Source organism: Chelmon rostratus, chromosome 13 (assembly GCF_017976325.1).
Source record: "Chelmon rostratus isolate fCheRos1 chromosome 13, fCheRos1.pri, whole genome shotgun sequence".
NCBI classification, from domain to species: Eukaryota; Metazoa; Chordata; class Actinopteri; order Chaetodontiformes; family Chaetodontidae; genus Chelmon; species Chelmon rostratus.
The window spans coordinates 11,137,094-11,155,584 of record NC_055670.1 but is presented as its reverse complement, the minus strand read 5'-3'; the positions used below and the strand labels follow the sequence as shown (position 1 = coordinate 11,155,584).

The 18,491-nt window shown below is 43.4% G+C and overlaps 2 protein-coding genes across 2 annotated transcripts; one reads left to right on the top strand and one right to left on the bottom strand.

The window, feature by feature from the left end:
• Window positions 1-23: 23 nt before the first annotated feature.
• Window positions 24-6,839, bottom strand: klhl6 (kelch-like family member 6). The gene is made up of 7 exons (XM_041950818.1): window positions 6,427-6,839; window positions 6,182-6,347; window positions 4,275-4,724; window positions 3,864-4,101; window positions 3,210-3,412; window positions 1,606-1,819; window positions 24-963 (listed from the first exon to the last, which is right to left on the bottom strand). Exons 1-7 carry the CDS (start codon window positions 6,681-6,683, stop codon window positions 665-667), a joined length of 1,827 nt encoding a protein of 608 aa, XP_041806752.1. The 5' UTR covers window positions 6,684-6,839; the 3' UTR covers window positions 24-664.
• A 2,858-nt stretch (window positions 6,840-9,697) lies between these two features.
• LOC121616635 (immunoglobulin superfamily member 3-like) lies at window positions 9,698-17,670 on the top strand. The gene is made up of 10 exons (XM_041951490.1): window positions 9,698-10,003; window positions 10,837-11,211; window positions 11,317-11,733; window positions 11,891-12,295; window positions 12,570-12,914; window positions 13,744-14,115; window positions 14,244-14,636; window positions 15,591-16,001; window positions 16,771-17,163; window positions 17,282-17,670. The coding sequence occupies exons 1-10, from the start codon at window positions 9,934-9,936 to the stop codon at window positions 17,482-17,484; spliced, it is 3,384 nt and encodes a 1,127-aa protein (XP_041807424.1). The 5' UTR covers window positions 9,698-9,933; the 3' UTR covers window positions 17,485-17,670.
• Window positions 17,671-18,491: the final 821 nt, after the last annotated feature.

Here is an 18,491-nt window from a genome sequence, read left to right as displayed (position 1 = left end):
CACATTCGCAGGGCAATCCAGTATTTGTTCAAGATTCAATTTAAGATATTTCTATTTTTTATTATTTATCTATTTACAAGTTATTTCTTCACATAGTTGAGACTCAGTTATTGTTAAAACGAAGCTCTGACCACTGAATATGTTGACAAGAAGATAGACACAGTACCATAAAAGCTTTGGCTGTGTGTGTGTGTTTGTGTGTGTGTGAATAATAAAAAAACACCAGGTGCTCTAGGGTTTGGTTCCTCCATGAAAGTCACACCTAGTGTTGATGTACATATTTTTAGTTATTAATATGCATAAATTTGTTTCATTCTCTCTGCAGCATTTAATTACTTAGCATGTTTTTTTTATTCTTTGTTAACCATTTTATCTGCAAAAGCCATGAAACAATGTATTTATTGATATTAAAAGTTCTTATTTGCCTATTCTATGATGATATTTTGTCATTTGTAATTAGTTTTTATCAGTATAAAGTCAAGTTTCAACAATTGCTTCTGTAAAATAACATTAACTGCTAAAGGTTAAACAGAGTGATTTGAGTGATCCTAGTATTTGAAAGTGGCATAAAGTGGCATAAAATGAACATAAAAATACACGTTAAAAAAAATCATTTTCATTACTTTCTTTTCACTTTTCCTCCTCCTGTCCATAGACACCTGTGTCATTGGCTCTCAGAAGCAGGTGTTATTCTGTGTATGTGTGTGTATGATTTCATCAGCGTCACGCTGCCATGGTGCGACACTCCCATAGGTAAGACACACTCCTCTGTCAACACCTCTCGGCTAACATCCCAGCACATCACTGTGGAGATGACTTGGTTCTTGTTGTCCCGCCCCCCTGTGATGAAGAGTTTGTTGTTACAGGCAGCGATGGCGCAGCTCGCCCTCTCCCCCAGCCGGGTCACAAGGGACCAGGAGTCTGACTGGGGCGAGTAGCAGTACATGGCGTGCATGGCGCCACCTGGGGAGTGGAACAGCAACCATTAGAAGGTTAAATAATATGTACACATATATATAAAGACGTCCTATTCTCACAGAATATACCAGACACAGATGACCACTTTCTTTAAAAACAACATTTATTTGAGCAAGTTTTCAGCTCTGACTAATTCATATGTGCCTGTTTTAATGCTGCACTTCTTTTTCTACACTGCGGTCAAAATCCCTCATATACATTATTGATGACGGACACAGACACACACAGAGATACTCTCAACTGAAAGCCACCAGTGTAGAGTGGTGGACGAAGTGCTTTTATACTCTTCTACTCTTATTAGCAAAATATGCTCCAAAACTAATATTCAAGTATACAGAAAAATGTCCCCTGTGAATGTTATACTGTCAGATATTATATTATTGGCTTATTAGGAATGATGGATTCATGTGTAACTGGGATTTCGCTGTTTTAGTTGGTTAACACTCACAATGCATCATATTTTACAAGCTGTGTTTTGTATGTAAGATCTTCATTGGTTATGTACAATATTTCCCTGAACTGACATGAAAATATTCATGTAAAGTAGAAATACCTCAAATATGTCCTCAAGTAGAGTACTTGAGTAAATGTACTTAGTCACGGTCCACCATACCGCTGCGAACTTACCGACTACATAGATGTGGTTCTTGAATGTGACGGCATTAGTGCATTTGGTTTCGATGGGAATGGGCGCCCGCAGTTCCCAGCAGTCTGTCCCGGGTTCCCAGCACTGGACCTGATCGGTTGCCAGCTTTCCATTCGGCCCACCACCGATTACATAAATCCATCTGTCAAAGCTTGCGGTAGCAAAGGAGCTCACGCCCACTGCAAGAGGTGTCACCTGCAAATCCAGCCAAAAGGGCGTCCAAGTAAGTGATGAAGTAACATACAGCCAAACATCTACAGTCAACATGTGAGGGATATTATTTAAGCCTGCACAATTTATGGAGCATAAGATGTACAGCATTTATCATTTAATGTACACAATAATAATACAGTAATTAACAAGATTATATGAAGCTCCAAGTGTCCAATGCCCTTTTTCATTGTTCCCAGTAAGACTTGTACAACATATTTCATGCCACTTTTTATTTCATGTAATTTTTCATGGCAGCAGTGTTTTCAAAACCCTCTCACATTTCGGCCAATCACACAACTATTACCACGATTAGCCAATTAGCAGCTGTCAGCTAGTTGCAGAGACAACAATGTCAAAGTGATTGTGAATCACTTATCGAGCTGCTGCTGTGAATAGCACAACTAAAGTACACAGACACTCAAAGTAACATCAGATGAACAAGGCTTCACATGCCTGTGCAGCCAGTGTCAGTGGCAGCAAATAGCTAGTTAATTCAGTTACTATGGAAAAATACCATAGTGAAATAAAGATATTTTGGATTAAAATGTCTATAATTAGATCGAAATGATAGCCAATAAAATCCAGTTGTTATGAAAATGAAAAAGGTATGCAGAAGGTCAAAGGTCAGCTTCACTGTGACATCATAATGTTTTGGCCATTATTCAACACCATAGCTCAGGAACAGAAGGGGGGATTGTGATCATATTTCACATTTGGTCAGGCGCTAACACTGATGACACTAATCTTGGGCGTCCACCTTGAAACTGTGCTGATTGCACAGATCTTCTGTGCTGCCGGGTTGAAGATGTGTGTGTGAAGCATCCAGGTTTTATAATTCGTAGCTTCTTTGCAGCAGCATCTACATTTAAAGCACTGTCTGCTGTCATGGATACAGCCTTGAGTTCTACGAGAATGAGCTTCACTGGCCAAGAACATGAACACAAACAAGAAATTTGACTCTGTTTTTTTTTTTTTTTTGTCTCTCAGTGAACTTACACACTAACAGACATACAGGAGGAGTCCAGCACAAGCTCATTGGTTCTGCTGTTACTGAGCTTCAGGCGATTGTTGTTGCACCACGTGATGAAGCTCTCTGTCAGTCTCTAAGTGAGGACAGCATGTTTCTCACTGGAAGATATTTCTTCCATTTCACCAAAAAATGCACTCAATACCTTTTATTAAATTCCTTCAGATTCTTCATTACATTACTTCATTGGAACTAAATTCTATGTGGCTTTGTCACCATGAGCGACACTTTCACTTACATGTAGTCGTCGTTGCTATAGAAATGTTAATTACAACCGCTTTAAGGAACATTTGGTGCAAAGTTACATAAAAGCATCAATTGAATACAGAATTCTTGTGTGTTTACCTGTGTCCAGCGATTGTGAAAGGGATCATAGGCCTCTACGCTGGCGAGTCTCTGAACCCCATCAAATCCACCCAGTGCGTACACCTTCCCCCCATGGACCGCCATCTTGTGTCTCCAGCGGCCCGTTGTCAGCAGCTCGACCTGGATCCACTTGTCCAGGGCGCCATTATATTTCCAGACATCATGCTGCGTCTCTTTACCTCCTGCAACAACACACAACGCACGAGAGAAAACCGTCACCGGCTTTGCGGACAAGCTTTCATCTCAAAACATCGATGTGCCAATGATTCTTCGCTGATGACGTGACTGTGCTGTACGCCGAGCTGCCCACTTATCACTCTGATTAAACATGTAAATTCCCATGAGCCAGTCTGAATGTTCACGGTGTGGCTGAGCAGTTAGAGCAGCCATGGCTGAGATGTCAGTTTCTGAGCTGGGAAACACCGAAAACCACAACAACAGTTACCGCTGATGATGTCACATCTTCCTGTTCTTTGGTTCAGCTGCAGCTTAAAACAACATTACAGTGAAATAAGAGGCGTGCAGAGACCTTTGCAGCAACCCGTTCACACAATGAATGCAAGAAAAAACCCTCCTATACATATTACAGTAAGCCTTGCTGTAAAACAAACTGGAATACGGGACTCCTCTCACCACATATGTACACTTCATTGCGGAAGGTGATGCAGGCAAACTCCACCCATTTTCTGTTTTGGGATTCGTCCTCCATCTCTGTGACTGGCAGCCTGGCGACCTCCAGCCTGCTGCGTCTGAGGGGGTCCAAACAGGTGACAGTGGAAATGAAGCGCTCATCTTTAGTGCAGCCTCCAATGATCAGGAACACCTCGGACAGAAAGTGCTGCACACGGGGTTTGGTCCGTTCAGAGACCACCTGTCAACACGTTATACAAGCGACAAGCACATCTAACTATAACATAATGACATACAGTTTAATACAATTATTAATTTAAGGAACAAATGGCAAAATACTGGACCAGATTTTATAAAATAACTAAAAACTAAAGTCAGACAACAACACATCTGAGGTCTTCTCTGTATACTGACCTCCCTGCCTGACAGGTGGTAGATGCGGGCCTCTTGCAACAAAGGAAAGGCTTCACTGCAGCACCGAATCAGTTCATCCGACTCCACTTTTTCCACAAAGTACGCAGGCTCCAACAATGGCAGCCGCACATGTGACAGCAGCCTGGCCAGCAAAGGGTAGCGTTCGTCCTGCCGGGCTCTCACCCAGCGCATGAGTGCCTCAAACACGCACTCCTCACACTTCACATCGAGGTCGTCCCTCTGCAGGACAGTCTCCAGCGATTCAGCCGGCAGCTCCAGGAAGTCCTGCTGCTGGACTATCTGGGAGAACTGAGAGGTGATGTAGTCCTGAGCCCCGGCCTTCAGGGTTGACAGAGCGTGGCTTTCGGCGAGGTTCAGGATCCCAATGCAGCTCTCCAGGTGCAGGGACTTGCTCAGAAAGCCTGCGCATGCATCCACCACACGCAGGAACTACAGGAGACAAGGCCAGCAGGGACATCAGTATCACTGGGATAAGAAATGAGCAAGCACTCTGATGTGCACATGCAGGCCTTCTCTGTATTGTCATTGATAAACAGATAAAGCCACATGATACTATGCTAGACTTTCAAAAGCATGCAAAATTAAAATTGGCCAGATAACATGAAAAATGTCTTAAAATCCCAAAACATGCCCCTGTTTCAGTCTGTTATACTTTTAAATTGTTTCTGTTGATCTACTCCTTTGAGCATTTTTAGTGCTGCCAATAAGCACTTGACTTAACACTACTCTATTTAGGGTTAGGGTTAGTGCCATAGAAATGAAGTTATTATTAGCACATGCGCATCCTCCGTCTGTACCCTAAATCTTAATGCTCAAGCCTAAACTAAAATCTAAACTTGCTCGTCACAGAAATAGATGCATCACAAACATCTGCCTCCTTTGTCGTGTTGCACAGCTGTGTGGTTAATTTGAGCCTGTATGGAAAACTGATCCTGAGTGTAAACAACTGGGCAACTTTCACTTCCCTTTAGAGCGCCTCATCGCTTACACAGTAAGAGATGAGTAAGAGTTGTTCCACTGAATGGAGGAAAAAACGGCCGAGGAGATCAGCACGACTGGACGATGTTAAATGTTGTTGTACACTTCAGTGGCGTTGCAGTGCTGATAAGAATCAGCTGATAAGAATCAGCACTGCACCGCTGAATGTAAATAAAACAATGATCCTCAACATTTTTTGTGCTTTTAGTTGTTAATTCTGTATCATGGTGGCTTCTGTCATGCCTTTGATTAACGCTGTGTGCCAACTGACTCATAATAATTCCATGACACTGAATTTAAATGCCATAAAAATCAATTATAACGTATCAACAGTGAACTGTTGCTGTTGGCGTTTGACCTCATGACTCTAACTGTAGTTTGTGCTTTTACTTCCACTGAAGAATCACATGACCATTCACGAGGTGACCCTGACACAGAATGCGAAAGTGTCGCAAATGTGGCCAAATGCACCAAGCCAAAAATAAAACCTCTTTTGTTGCTGGTTGATTCGGTTATTGAGGATGTATGGACTTTAGTGTCAGGTTCAGTTTAGGTTTTTGAAGTCAGTGACTTCACATAAAAGACACGTCAACATGAAATCCTTTCTTTTGATAATTACAGTAAAAATGATGTAGAACACTTTGTCTCTACTTGTAATGCAGCAGATCCCTGTTTGGATTCTCTGGGCTTTTATTCACCCGTGTTCTAATCCTCTTGACGTCGCTGTGTGCACTGATGTTTCTGTTGGAGTTTCTTAAATTTGTGATTTTAGCTACCTGCTCTGGTCTGGACAGCACTTTATTTTAAATGTGCTTCATACGTAAAATTGAAGATTTAAGACAGAACTCTTTCTAAACTTCATAAACTTACAGAACATTAACTTTTATTCTAAATGATTGTGATTTTACCTGAAATTGACTGGCAGCCTCTAGTATTCTCTGGACGTTGGAGTGTGTGAGGAGGGCTCGGCTCGTGTAGGTATACTCCAGGAGGGAGCACATCGTCCCACTGTCCAACCCCTTCATCTCCACACGCTCCTGGTGACTCTCCTTCAGACCACTGCAAAACATTGCCCTGCACAAAAGAACGTAAATTCAGTAAAACCCAGCAGTGCCATCACAATGGAGTTTGACAATACTGGCTTTATGTTTACCTGAAGTACTGACTGGCAGCTGCGAGTATGGCTCTGTGGCAAGGGAAGTCATGTCCCTGAACACACAGCACCACGTCAGTCAGCTCTCTGTTCACTCGCAGGGTCTCCATTCCTCTCTGGAGCTCCGACGGTAGGCCTCCATCTTCCCAGCGTAGCTCACTTGAGCAAGTCAGGTTGTCCCTCTCCTCATCCGGGCTGGAGTCCTCTCCAAACAGCTGCGAGGGACAGTCTGTAGTCCTCTCCAGTGAGGCACTCATCTTTTACACCAGAAGCTCCTCAGCAAAACGCGCTCTTCTCAGAAAGACCAGCGTGCCTCTACTTCGGGTGCACCTGCACCAGTTAGAAGACCCCTGTGGTTTATACTTGCAACAGTTCAGTCACGCTGAGATGTGGATTTGTTTTTTCCTGTCCTCTTCTTGCTTCCTATTCCTGTTCTGAGAGGAACATACGTATGTAGCAACACTTGCTTCTAGACACTTCCTCTTTTGTGTCACTCTGTCTTGTTCCCCTGAGTTACTCAATTTTCCTCTTGTCTCAGAACCACAGGTGCAAGGTCTCCTCCACCAGAGCGCACCGAACGGAATAAAACAAGTAACGCTCAGCGTCTTCTCTGCATGGGTTAAAAGCATCGTTGAAGTGTTTAATCTTGAATGCATTTTTAAACGCTGTATGTTACATCACTCTGTTGTTCTGGCATCTGAGTAGGACAGAACTGACCATAATCACCAGAAACTGGATTGTGAGCAGAATATGCACAGTGAGTCTGGGTGGGAAGAGTGAGAGAGCAGCTTTTGGCCTTCCCTCGCTGTGCTGAGATGTCCATAAGCGAGGCCTTCAGTCCCCTAATGGTGAAGGTGGTTTCTTCCTTTGCACAGGTTGCATATGTCTGTGGATTGTGAGCAATGGAATTAAAGTGAACCTCTTCTCAGATTTGTTTCATATAACATATAACATATAACATATACATATAACATAACATATTGTTTAGAGACCTGAAGAGATAAAACTAATCAAGCAAAGATTAGAATGGTAAAAGAAAGTAACTTTTGTAGCAGATTTTCTTTTCTTAATTAAGAAAATAAAGAAAAGAAATAATAAAAACACTATATAAAACATTAGATATTCACTATTTTTATTATTACAGTGTAGGTAGTAGTTTAAGTGGTAATACATAATTACTTATATCATATACTTTCATATGTTTTTCTTATTCTTCTTCTTGTTGTTGTTGTTATTCATATTTACACATGTATAGCTATGCTTATGTTGTATAAATTGTTTACACATTATGCCTGTCACACTTGCAGTACACAAATATTTGCACAGTTCTTCTATGAAGTCCATGGTATTATGTAACATATATTTATTTATAGATTTTTTAATGTCATATCTCCAATTTCTCTCATTTCCTATTTTATTTGTAGTTAGGCCTGTCTTTTCTCTCTGTCTCAAACATCCCTGGAAGTATAACACAATGCAAATACATAAAAAAAAGAGAATAGTCTACTATCTGACCCACCTCTGTCCTGCACACAGAGATGTCCTCTCTCATGAAAAGATGCAGGAGATTCCTCAGCTGTTATTTGCTCTGTCGCAGCAGCATCTCAGGCTGCCACGTGACTGTGACAGACTCAGCTGCTGCACACATGTATGCATTCACCTGCTCCACTGAGCGGCGCTGTTGGCTCATTGGTCCCCAGCACCGCGCAAACTTAATCCATGGGCGCATCTCAATTCTTTTAATTGTCCTTTCCTCGCTCCTCGCTTCTCGCTCGAACAAGGAAGCCCTTCTGGTCCGACATCTCGCAGGCCGTCTCGGAGCTCTTACTTCTGCTCCGAGGAGCGAGGAGTGAGGAGGAGCCGCGGGCGAGGACACAAGAGTGCATCCTTCCCCGGAAGTCTTTCAACTGAACGGTATAAAGACGAACATCTGGCATATCTGAGATGGAGGTGGAGAAACTGTTTAAGTATCCCGCACTGAATGGCCTAATCTAACGTCACGTTCTCCAAAGAGCAATAATACAAGAACATTCAATTTCTTTCATCCACAACCTGTTTAGTTATGTTAGAAATCTCACTAACAGCAGCCTCCGAGCATGTGTGCAACATATTTGATCATATAGACTACAGCACTGTTATTTATCAAACTTCACATGTCGCAAACTGTGACGTGATGATTACAAGCCTTCACGTGGCCACGTTATGTTTACAGATCTGTCACTGATACATAAAAACAATTCATACGATTGTTCTGCGTGTTGCCTGAGTGAAATAATGTGTTTCATGGCTCGTAAGTTTCTCTTCACTGACAGCTCTGAAATGTGTCTCATTGAACAGGGACAGAAGACACAGCGAGGCCGATAATGTTCAGGTCAGGAAATGACCACCTGTTCACCGGGAAGAGGCATCCAGCCAAGAATAAAGTCATTAATTCTCATGTGCGTTAATACAAGTGTTACACACTTGTTTGCTCGTGCTGGAGACTTTTTTCTAACTATGTGAACTAAGTAAATGTGTGTAAGCGGAGTCCTGGGGGCGGGGTTGGGGTTGTTTGTGTCTGTGTGAATATAACGGTGAATGCAGCAGATCCAGATGTGCCGCGTCATCAGGAACGGTCGTCGCCTCACGTTACGCTTCAGAGGAACGGACAATTCTCTTAAAACACGTACGTTTCCTCGTTTTTCCTCTCCTTGCGTGGTTTCCTTGCGTCATGCATCCACGTTGGGAGGGATTAAGACGCAAGCGAGGGAAACGTGGATGCAGTTTAAGAGAATTAGGGTGTACGCTACAAGAGCCCAAACTTATTTCCCGTTTCAGTGTTTGTGGAATTGGGTCAAACTTGGACCCAAGCTGTTTCCTAGCAACGCAATTCAACCGCGGGCGCTGTATCTCCTGCGCTCGTGACTGTTTTTCGGATTATGGATGCATTTTGTTAATCATGCAAATGAATGATGGAATTCTGGGAAAAGCGAGAGTTGCACATATTTTATTCTGAAATGGTTGGTGTGGTGAGCCGAAGGGCCAACACCGTTCAGACACGGAGGGGGGCGTGAGGACGCAGGTAGGCATCACCTGCCGGCAGCAGGAAAACACGCGCAGTATCAGCTCACTTCACTTTACTTCAGGTGAGGTCAGGTGAAATGAGGGCACAGATGATGCAAATGCAGCCAAATGAGGGCACTGTGGGGTTTTGGGTTTTTTTTTGCGACTGCGGATGCAGCACGAATGTAGGCACCGACTCCACCACGAACCACCGGCTGTACATTACACAAGCACATCTTCTAAAACATATAAGGGATTTCCCCTTATATGTTTTAGAAGATGTACGTGTGTGCAGCGCCTGTGCGCGCAGAAAATATTTGACACTTCCTCTTGATGTGCCTACAGGAAGGATCAACCACGTCAATGTCTCCGTAAGAGCTCAGACCGATTTCCACACAGTGGGACTAACTAAAGGCTTGGTCGCGGCTGGTGTGAACACTGTGTTACTTGTGAAGCAGGTTCACGATGAGCTGTTCCCTGCAATCCGTTTGGAGGGCCAATTTGCTCCTCTGTCTGGGGCTACTGCTGCACAGTGGTAAGTAGAACACTTAATTCCAGCAGTTGGATTGGATTCCAGTGAGTGATCATGCTGAGTGGAAATATGGGAGAAAATTAGCTACTTATTCAGTCATATATATATATATATATATATATATATGTGTGTGTGTGTGTGTGTGTGTGTGTGTGTGTGTGTGTATATATATATAGCCCTTGTTAAATAGAGAACAGACAAGAAGAGATCATTTTAAAGTAAGCAGGTGATAAGTGGAGACAAGAAACTTGGTGGAATATAGGTATTTGTAGATGTCATTATGTCCATCTGGAATGTACCACTAATAAATAGCAATAAATAATAATAACCACTAATGCTTATGTACATTAAGCTAAATCTAAGATACTGTCTGTGCTTTTGGTAACGTATTTTCATGCTATCATAAAATTGTATTAAAGTCAATGGTTGTTATCATAATTGATCTCTGTCTTTTAAAAAAAACACTTTAATTGACATAACACCTATTAATGGCAAATAATTTTCATGAAACCAAAAAAGCTGCAATAACAACTTCCTTTCTTTAAGGTTGAAAATCAAATGCCTGTAACAGACCTTTTCCACTATTTGCGGGCACTTGTCCTCATGGATGCTCATATTTAACACATGCTTTACACTATATGCTGTAAAATGTTCATATTTATTGCAATGTGCACAGCAAGTTGATGTTGAACATAGCTTCACTTTACATATCACTGTGCAATACTGAAGCAAAGGCTAGACCCCGGAGTGCAGCCCCCTTATAAAACATGAATGGTGCTTGAAGGTGCAGTATTCACTTGACTTCAACATCTGTGTTTTGTCTGTGCTTCACTCAGGAGAAGCCAGAGTGCACACTGAAGTACAGGCCGGGCCTCTGTACCGCGTGGTGGGCTCTCGGCTCTCCGTCTTCTGCAACGTGAGCGGCTTCACCAGCGACAGCACGAGAAAGGAATTTGAATTCCGCGTTAAGAAGCCTGCAAATCCGACATTTGAGATCAGCATCATCAGCACCAATGATCAAACCTTCGGCTACGCCGTGTACTCACGCCGCGTGAGGAGCAAGGAGATTACTCTGACACATGTGTCTCCAAACTCAGTCGTCTTTGAGATACAACGGTTGCAGAAAGATGATGAAGGAGAATTTGACTGTGCTGTGATCAACCCGGAATCAGTTTATGATGGAACCTACAGTGCTAAGACAACAGTGAAAGGTAATCAGACCTTTAGAAAACATACTTTGTGTGTACAATGTGACTGCACTGTATAGTTGATATAACCTTCATGTATTTGTGTCTGCTTCTAACGTGTTTCCATAGTGATTGACGACTCCTTAAGTGTTTCCTCACCTGCCTCCACCTCACTGAGCTATAATGAGGGTGATGATCTCACTCTAACATGCCAAGCCTCCAGCAACACCATCCAGCACACTCACCTGTCTCTTGCCTGGTTTCTCCATAAAAACGGCGAAGACGACGCTCAGCCTATCATTTCTCTGGACAGGGATTTCACACTGAGCCCAGGCCAGGGGTTTGAAGGGCGTTACCAAGCTGGACTCATAAGGTTAGACAAAATGGGAGAGGCCACGTACAAGCTTAACATGGCTCAGCTGAAGCTGTCAGACCAAGGCAGGATCTACTGCCAGGCTCAGGAGTGGATCCAAGATCCCGACCGCTCCTGGTACTCTATCGCACAGAGGGATGCAGAGGAAACTACCCTGAGTGTCAAAGCCAGAGGTCAGATACAGCTACAATTCAGCTGATTTTATCTATTAAACATCACATCCTGATGAGCTGACACCATTGCTCTTCCTGTATGCAGCTGTTGTGGCTTCCTCACAGGATGTGTGCGTCTGGGTTTGTCTCACTGTGCATATTTTTTTGCCTTAAGCAGAAGTGGTGTCAGACACGTCGTCTCTGGTGGTGAGAATCTCAGCGCAGCCGACAGCCCTGCAGGAGGGGCAGGAGCTGTCGCTGTCCTGCAACGTCGACACGCAGAACCTGCAGGAAAGGTTCTTCTCTGTCAGCTGGCTCAGGGGAAGCGTTGAGCTGGCCCACATCGGCCCTACAGGCGTTCTGTCCGTGGGGCCTGTGTACAGCGTGCGAGCGGCAGAGGGAGAGCTCAGGGCGGCCCGGCTAGGGGCCAGAGATTACCGTCTCGTACTGCAGCCTGTCCGAACCGAGGACCAAGGAGAGTATATCTGTCGAGCGTGGCCTCAGGACAGAGGCCAGGATGGTGTGTTTACCCAGGGGGCAGCCCAGGACTCCAGCTCCCAGTTAGTGAGCATCTCAGCCACAGGTCAGCAAGTGAGCCCACACTGACCGAGACACACACAGACATTTATTCAGGCTTTAATTTTCTCACCTCCCCCCAGTTTTTTAGTTTTATGTTCTTAATTGTATCTCTTTTAAAGGAGAATAAAAATATTGATTGTAAAAGGGATGCTGTTATTATAAATAATTATCATGGCTAACATAATTAATATATTATTAATAATAAAGTTACTATGTTTTCTGCTGTCTTCCTCTCAAACACACTCATGCCGCCTGTCTGTTGCCTTGTCTCATCACAGAAAGTGGGCTCTCACTTGACATGCAAAACACTGTGAGCGTTAACGAAGGTGACAGGCTGACGCTCACCTGCAAAGTGAATGGGGTCAAAGGTCAGCTGTCCGTCACCTGGCAGCACGGAGCAGCAGTCGTTAGTCTAAGTCAGGAGGGCGTCATGGAGAAATCGGGGGAGTTCACGAGTCGCAAAGTAAAGGCAACGCGCCCAGCAGCTGACACCTTCACCTTAGAGCTTGATGAGGTCACGCCGTCTGATTCAGGCATCTACCAGTGTGCTGTGTCTGAATGGAAAACCAATAGTAAGACCAACAGCCAGTCACTGACTGCCACAGTGACAGTGGTTCCTGTAGGTAAGATATGTCTCCATCTGCCTGTGTCGTAAAAAAGTATTCAAGACGAATGAATGATGAAATCTGCAGGTTCCTCTTATCACATAGATAATTTGATAATCCTCTGACGGAGATTTCTAAATGGAAGAAGCCTACTGAGTACATTTATGTCCCACAGAGGATAAACCTTTCCCATTTCACCTCAGCACGACTGCATCGGGTCAAAATTTTTAATTTGCACTCAAGGCGTTTAATAACCCAGTAGGCAGATTGCCATGACATTTGTACAATCATGCTCCTATGAGGGAAACTGGTTTGACTTAAGTCAGTGCAGACTTTGCACGTAGCTATGAGTAAAGCTCTTAGAAAAAAGAGTTTTTTTTGTTCCATCCAATACCTCTGTGTTGTAGGATGTACTAAATATTGCAGGGTTCACGTCCAGGGATTTAGACTTGAAGTTGTGTTAACATGCTTTTGTTGAAATGTCATGAACTATAGACTGTGGAGTGCCTCGCCGCATATGTTTGCATACAATGAGGAAAAACAGATTTTCTCAAAAGTGTTAAGAATGCTTAATCCTTTATGTTATGCATTTTATGTGAAGACAAGTATGTTGACCTTGAAACACTTTGATATTTAATGCATGAATGAACCTTTTGTTGTTTGGCAAAGAAAACCATACTGATAACTGACATGCAAGTCAGCAGGAGTAAAGACACAGAACTTTGCAAATGTCATTTTCTCACATCCCGTTTTTTATTTTAAAACACTCATAGGTACATATGACGATTGTATGTTCACCAACTTCTCCTTTCTTACTCATCAATGCTCTTTTGGGTTTGTGTCACAGATACGCTTGTGAAAGTGAAGCTCATGAGTCGCAACAGCATAGTGACTGTAGGTGAAAATGTGGAGTTGATTTGCCAGGTCAGAGGGCCACATGTGCCAATAACACTGACCTGGAGCCTGCAGCGTGATGCCTCAACCCTAGATAACATCCTGACACTGTACTCTGATGGCTCCATCAGCTGGTCGGGAGACCAGCACCGCTACCAGCTCAAAGTAGAGAGCAGACAGAGTGAAGTCAATCACTATCTTCTCATCAACGGTGTGAGTCACAGGGAGGCGGGAAGCTACCAGTGCAGTGTGTCTGTGTTCCTGGAGAATGTACACAAGAAGCTGCCTCCATCCTACCAGCTGGCTGTGAATGTGCAGAACCCAGGTACTGATGAGATCTGGATGGCTAAATGCCATTTGTGGACTTATTTTGGATTAAATCTGCGCTGTCCACTCTGTCTCTCTTTGCTTTTTACTATATATATATGACTTAACTTTGCCTCCTTCTCCTAGTGAGCAAACTCATTCTGACCTCCAGCCCGGCCTTGACAACTGATATCAACGCTGACGTCGAAATAAAATGCTCAGTTATATCAGAACCCTCTGCGTCCTCTCGCTATGCTGTCACCTGGCTGCTCCAGCAACAGACAGAAAATAAGACCATTATCAGCTCAGACCGGGATGCCCTCATAACATTCGGACCCCAGGTAGAGCTGAGCCACAGGCAGCGAATCACCATGAAGCGCACCAAAGGCCTGAGTTTTGAGTTGACCGTTCGGCAAGCTCAGATCTCAGACGGAGGCTCATACACATGCGAGGTGGTGGAGTGGCTGCAAGATCCTCGTGGTGATTGGTATCAGCTCTCACCAGTGTCCAAAACTACAAAGATGACGGTTACTGAGCCTGGTAAGTTTGTACATCCATCATAAGCTCGTTGTCAAAATCATGTTGCACAAACCATTCTATGTTGCACAAGCTCCTGACTATAAGCGATGAGGCTACATGAACACACTGTCAGCCACAGATCAAACAGTTTTGCTTATTTCAAATCTATTTGTTCTTTCCTTTGGGCTCAGATGGAAAAATCTGTATTTCTACCCACCAATCAGACTTGCGCAACATTCAATCAAAACGTGTTGAGAGTTTTCAGCACCGTCAGTTAATTCTAATCACACCGTAATCACGCAGTCCTGAAAAAGCAAATTAGCTGAGTTTTAGAGTAGAAAAGTCTAACTCTCCATAAATAATCCCGAACGCTTTGTTTTTCTGGGGCCGTGTTCACAGAGGATCTTACTACTGGGAGTCTGTTAAATGGCACTAAAAGTTCCTGGTGAAGAGTTTTGTCTTCAAATCAATTCAGAAAAGTTCAGAGGCTCCCTGAGCTAAGAAAGAGAAAGGGACGGGGCGACCCCACTGCTATGGATGACATAATGCTATGTCTACACTGATTGGTCGACAGGTGACCAGGCTCTGTTAATTGAATGTTCCTCAGTACAAAGGAGTCACCTCCAGCATTATTGGATTGCTTTGACTTGTTGATGAGCTGAATTAATCCTTATTAATTAGTTTTAATAGTTCATTGTCACACGACCTGCAGCACATTACTGACTGTGAGGTCTGAGTGACTTATGTGTCCTCTTGACTCCCTCTGTCAGACTTGAGAGCTACTTTTACTGCTTAAAGCCTTTTTGAATTACTATTTGGACTCTAAGAATATGACCTCTGAACTACATTGATTTTTGCTTATTCTGTCATGAGTATATTGACATTCTTAAGATTTGAAAGTTTTCAGGGGCTTCAACTAAAATACTTTGACTTCTCAACTGAGTTTTCTTTTCTCTGCCTGCTCTCATCCTCCAGCCAATGACCTGCATTTAGATAAGACAGAGCAGGCATTAACTGCCAGGGAGGGAGACGAGGTGGAGCTCAAGTGTAACATCATCTCAGGTGCATCCAGTCCATCTTTTATGTACAAAGTCGCCTGGCTCTACGTTGGGAACGATCCTTCCGTCACCAACGTCCTGGTGGAGCTTGATCACACGGGCCTGCTGATCTACCCAGAGAAGCAGGGGCAGAGAGGCCTGCAGGGGCGGCTTCGTCTCTCCAGACCCACTCGGAGCAGCTTCCTCCTTGGGATTCAGAAGGCCCATGAGGGGGATAGCGGGACCTACAAGTGCCAGGTCGAGCAGTACCAGCTGGATCGTGAAGGCCACTGGCAGCAAAAGGCTTCAGAAAGCGCTGGCCCCATCACACTGACTGTAAATGTTGCAGGTATGAGCGCATCTTTTAGAGCACTCTGCAGGCAGCTGTATGAATGGATGTTTAAAGGAATAGTGTGACATTTTGGGAAATAGCCTGGCTTTGTTCAAAGGTTTGAATGGCTGCCCAGTTACTGTGCATGCTGACTCACTGACCTGGCTTACTGGCACACTTCATGGAAAGGAGCCATCGTTAATGTTAGTACTGACACCTGCCCTTCTGTTAGTTTGACAAGGCAAAATGTTTGCTGTGAGACGGGTCTATTAACATGTCTTGGTTTAATTTTGTGCTAAGCTAGGCTAACCAGCTGCTTGCAGTCATCTTATACAGACATGAGCTTGGTATCAATCTTTTCATCTAACTCTCAGTAAGAAAGCTTAGCTAAACATATTTCCCACAGTGTTGTGAAACATTTCCTTGAAACCTGCAGCAGATATACAGTTATATTGTCAGTGTCATATGATGGCGTGTGTGTTTGTCTGCATGCAGTTTTCTGGTTTCAACCACACATGTCAGCTGTTTCTCAGCAAAATGACCACTTCTCTAATGGTGCTGTCATACGTTTTGTTCGTTGGGTTTATGCATTTTGTTATCTTGCTTTTGTCATGTACATCTTTCCTGTTTGTTCTGCTCTTTTAGTAATACTAATAAGATCCTTGTCTGTTTCTGCTTTTTGCAAAAGGTGCACCTTGGAATTTGATTTCAGCCAACATTGATTGCTTGCCTCGTTAAATTAAAGTTAAGCAAAATGTGTCTTTTTACCCGTATGCTTTCTTTACAGAAAGAAACCTGACCATTTTGAAGGAAGAAGTGGAGTTGAATGTGAGCACATCCCAGAATTTCGCTATCCCCTGTACAATCACAAAACAATCCAGCAGTGACTCTCAGTTCCAGGTCATGTGGATTTGGCAGAAAGAGACAGAAACTACACAACGCCCCATATTCACGTCGTACCGAAACTCCACCCTACAAGACAGGTTTGGGAAGGGTGATAAGCTAAGATTTAGTCACCCTTTGCCCGACCAATTCAGCCTAACAGTCCTGAATCCAGGTCTTGAACATAGTGGTCTATATTTCTGTGAGGTAGAGGAGTGGCTCCCATCTCTGCCTCAGGGGTGGAGGAGGGTTGCAGTGGAAACGTCTGGAAGTTTGACTGTTCATGTCCATGCAGACGGTAAGCACATCTTAAAGTGATTTGCAGTTCCTCTTAGCAAATATGAGTGGTTGAAGATCATGTTGAAACACGTCTATGTGGACACAAGTGACGCGTTTCCTTGTCTCCTTCTTTGCAGGAGATGCTAAAGCCGTCTCTGAGCCAGAATGCGAGTCAAGTACCTGGATTTGGATGATTGTAGCTATTGTCATCTGCGCACTGTTAGTCATAGCCGCACTGGTGCTGGGGAGATGTCTGAGAAAGAGAGGAAAGAAGTCGCAAGAACAATCTCTCTGGACGGAGCAACACCATCTGAAAAGCAAATCCGGTGCAGAGGATTGAACCACACAGACCAGAAGAGGAAAAATAGTGTCATATTTTATGTGCTTTGTAAAAAATGCAGGAATGTTTTCAAATTCAAAAAGTTCCACTGTATAAACTTTTTTATTCACTTTTATTCAAAGTTCAGCACTTCTTTCTCTAAATGAATCTGTTGATAATGTTCCATAAAATAATTGTTTAAATGTTTTACTGTGCAGCTGTGAATGATTTTGCCTTTATGAATTCATGAAATTCATTAAACCGTTAAAATTAAACAGGCACTTTTCATTTTACTGCTAAAACTCCTTTGCATAATCACCAGCTTCTGCCTGCAATGGACAGTTGAGCTCGGCAGCAGATCAACTTTGTGGCTTTACACCTACAAAGCAACACACGCTCGCTGACATATTCCTTTTCATGTAGCAGCATACCAGTCAGCTTGATACTGTGCCTTTGATGAGAAGTCAAAGCATAGCATGTCTCAGGGAGCAGCTAAGCATGAAATGTGGTCAAATTTGAAACTTTTCTGTATAAGTACCACGATGAATCAGTCAGGAAGTGGTTCGGCAAGTGTGCATAATGATAGTGTGGTCTGCAAAAGGGCTGAGATGTGAGCCTGATGAGCATTTGTGCGCACAGACACACAATATTTCTGAATAGGTTATGTTCATGCTGTGAAAGCAGAAATCAGCCAATCAGTCGTTGCTTACTTGCTACTTACAAAGGTTGCCCATTGTTTTTGATGATCAGATCCTAAATACAGAGCCAGAGCATTATGTGCTCAAGCAATGTTCTTGATTGGCCAGGTCTATAGCCTAAAATCAGCAGACCGAACACCCACCTAAACAAGCAAGAAGCTGAGATGACTACAGTGCAGGCCTGGCAGAGCATAAACAAATGTCTGTTGATGTCTATGAGTTATAGACTTCAGTGAGTCGTTGATTGTACATATGTTATCTTACGTGTTTTTTAAATTATACAATTTAATTTTGGTCCCCCAACATTTGGAGACATAAAAAAGTGCCTAA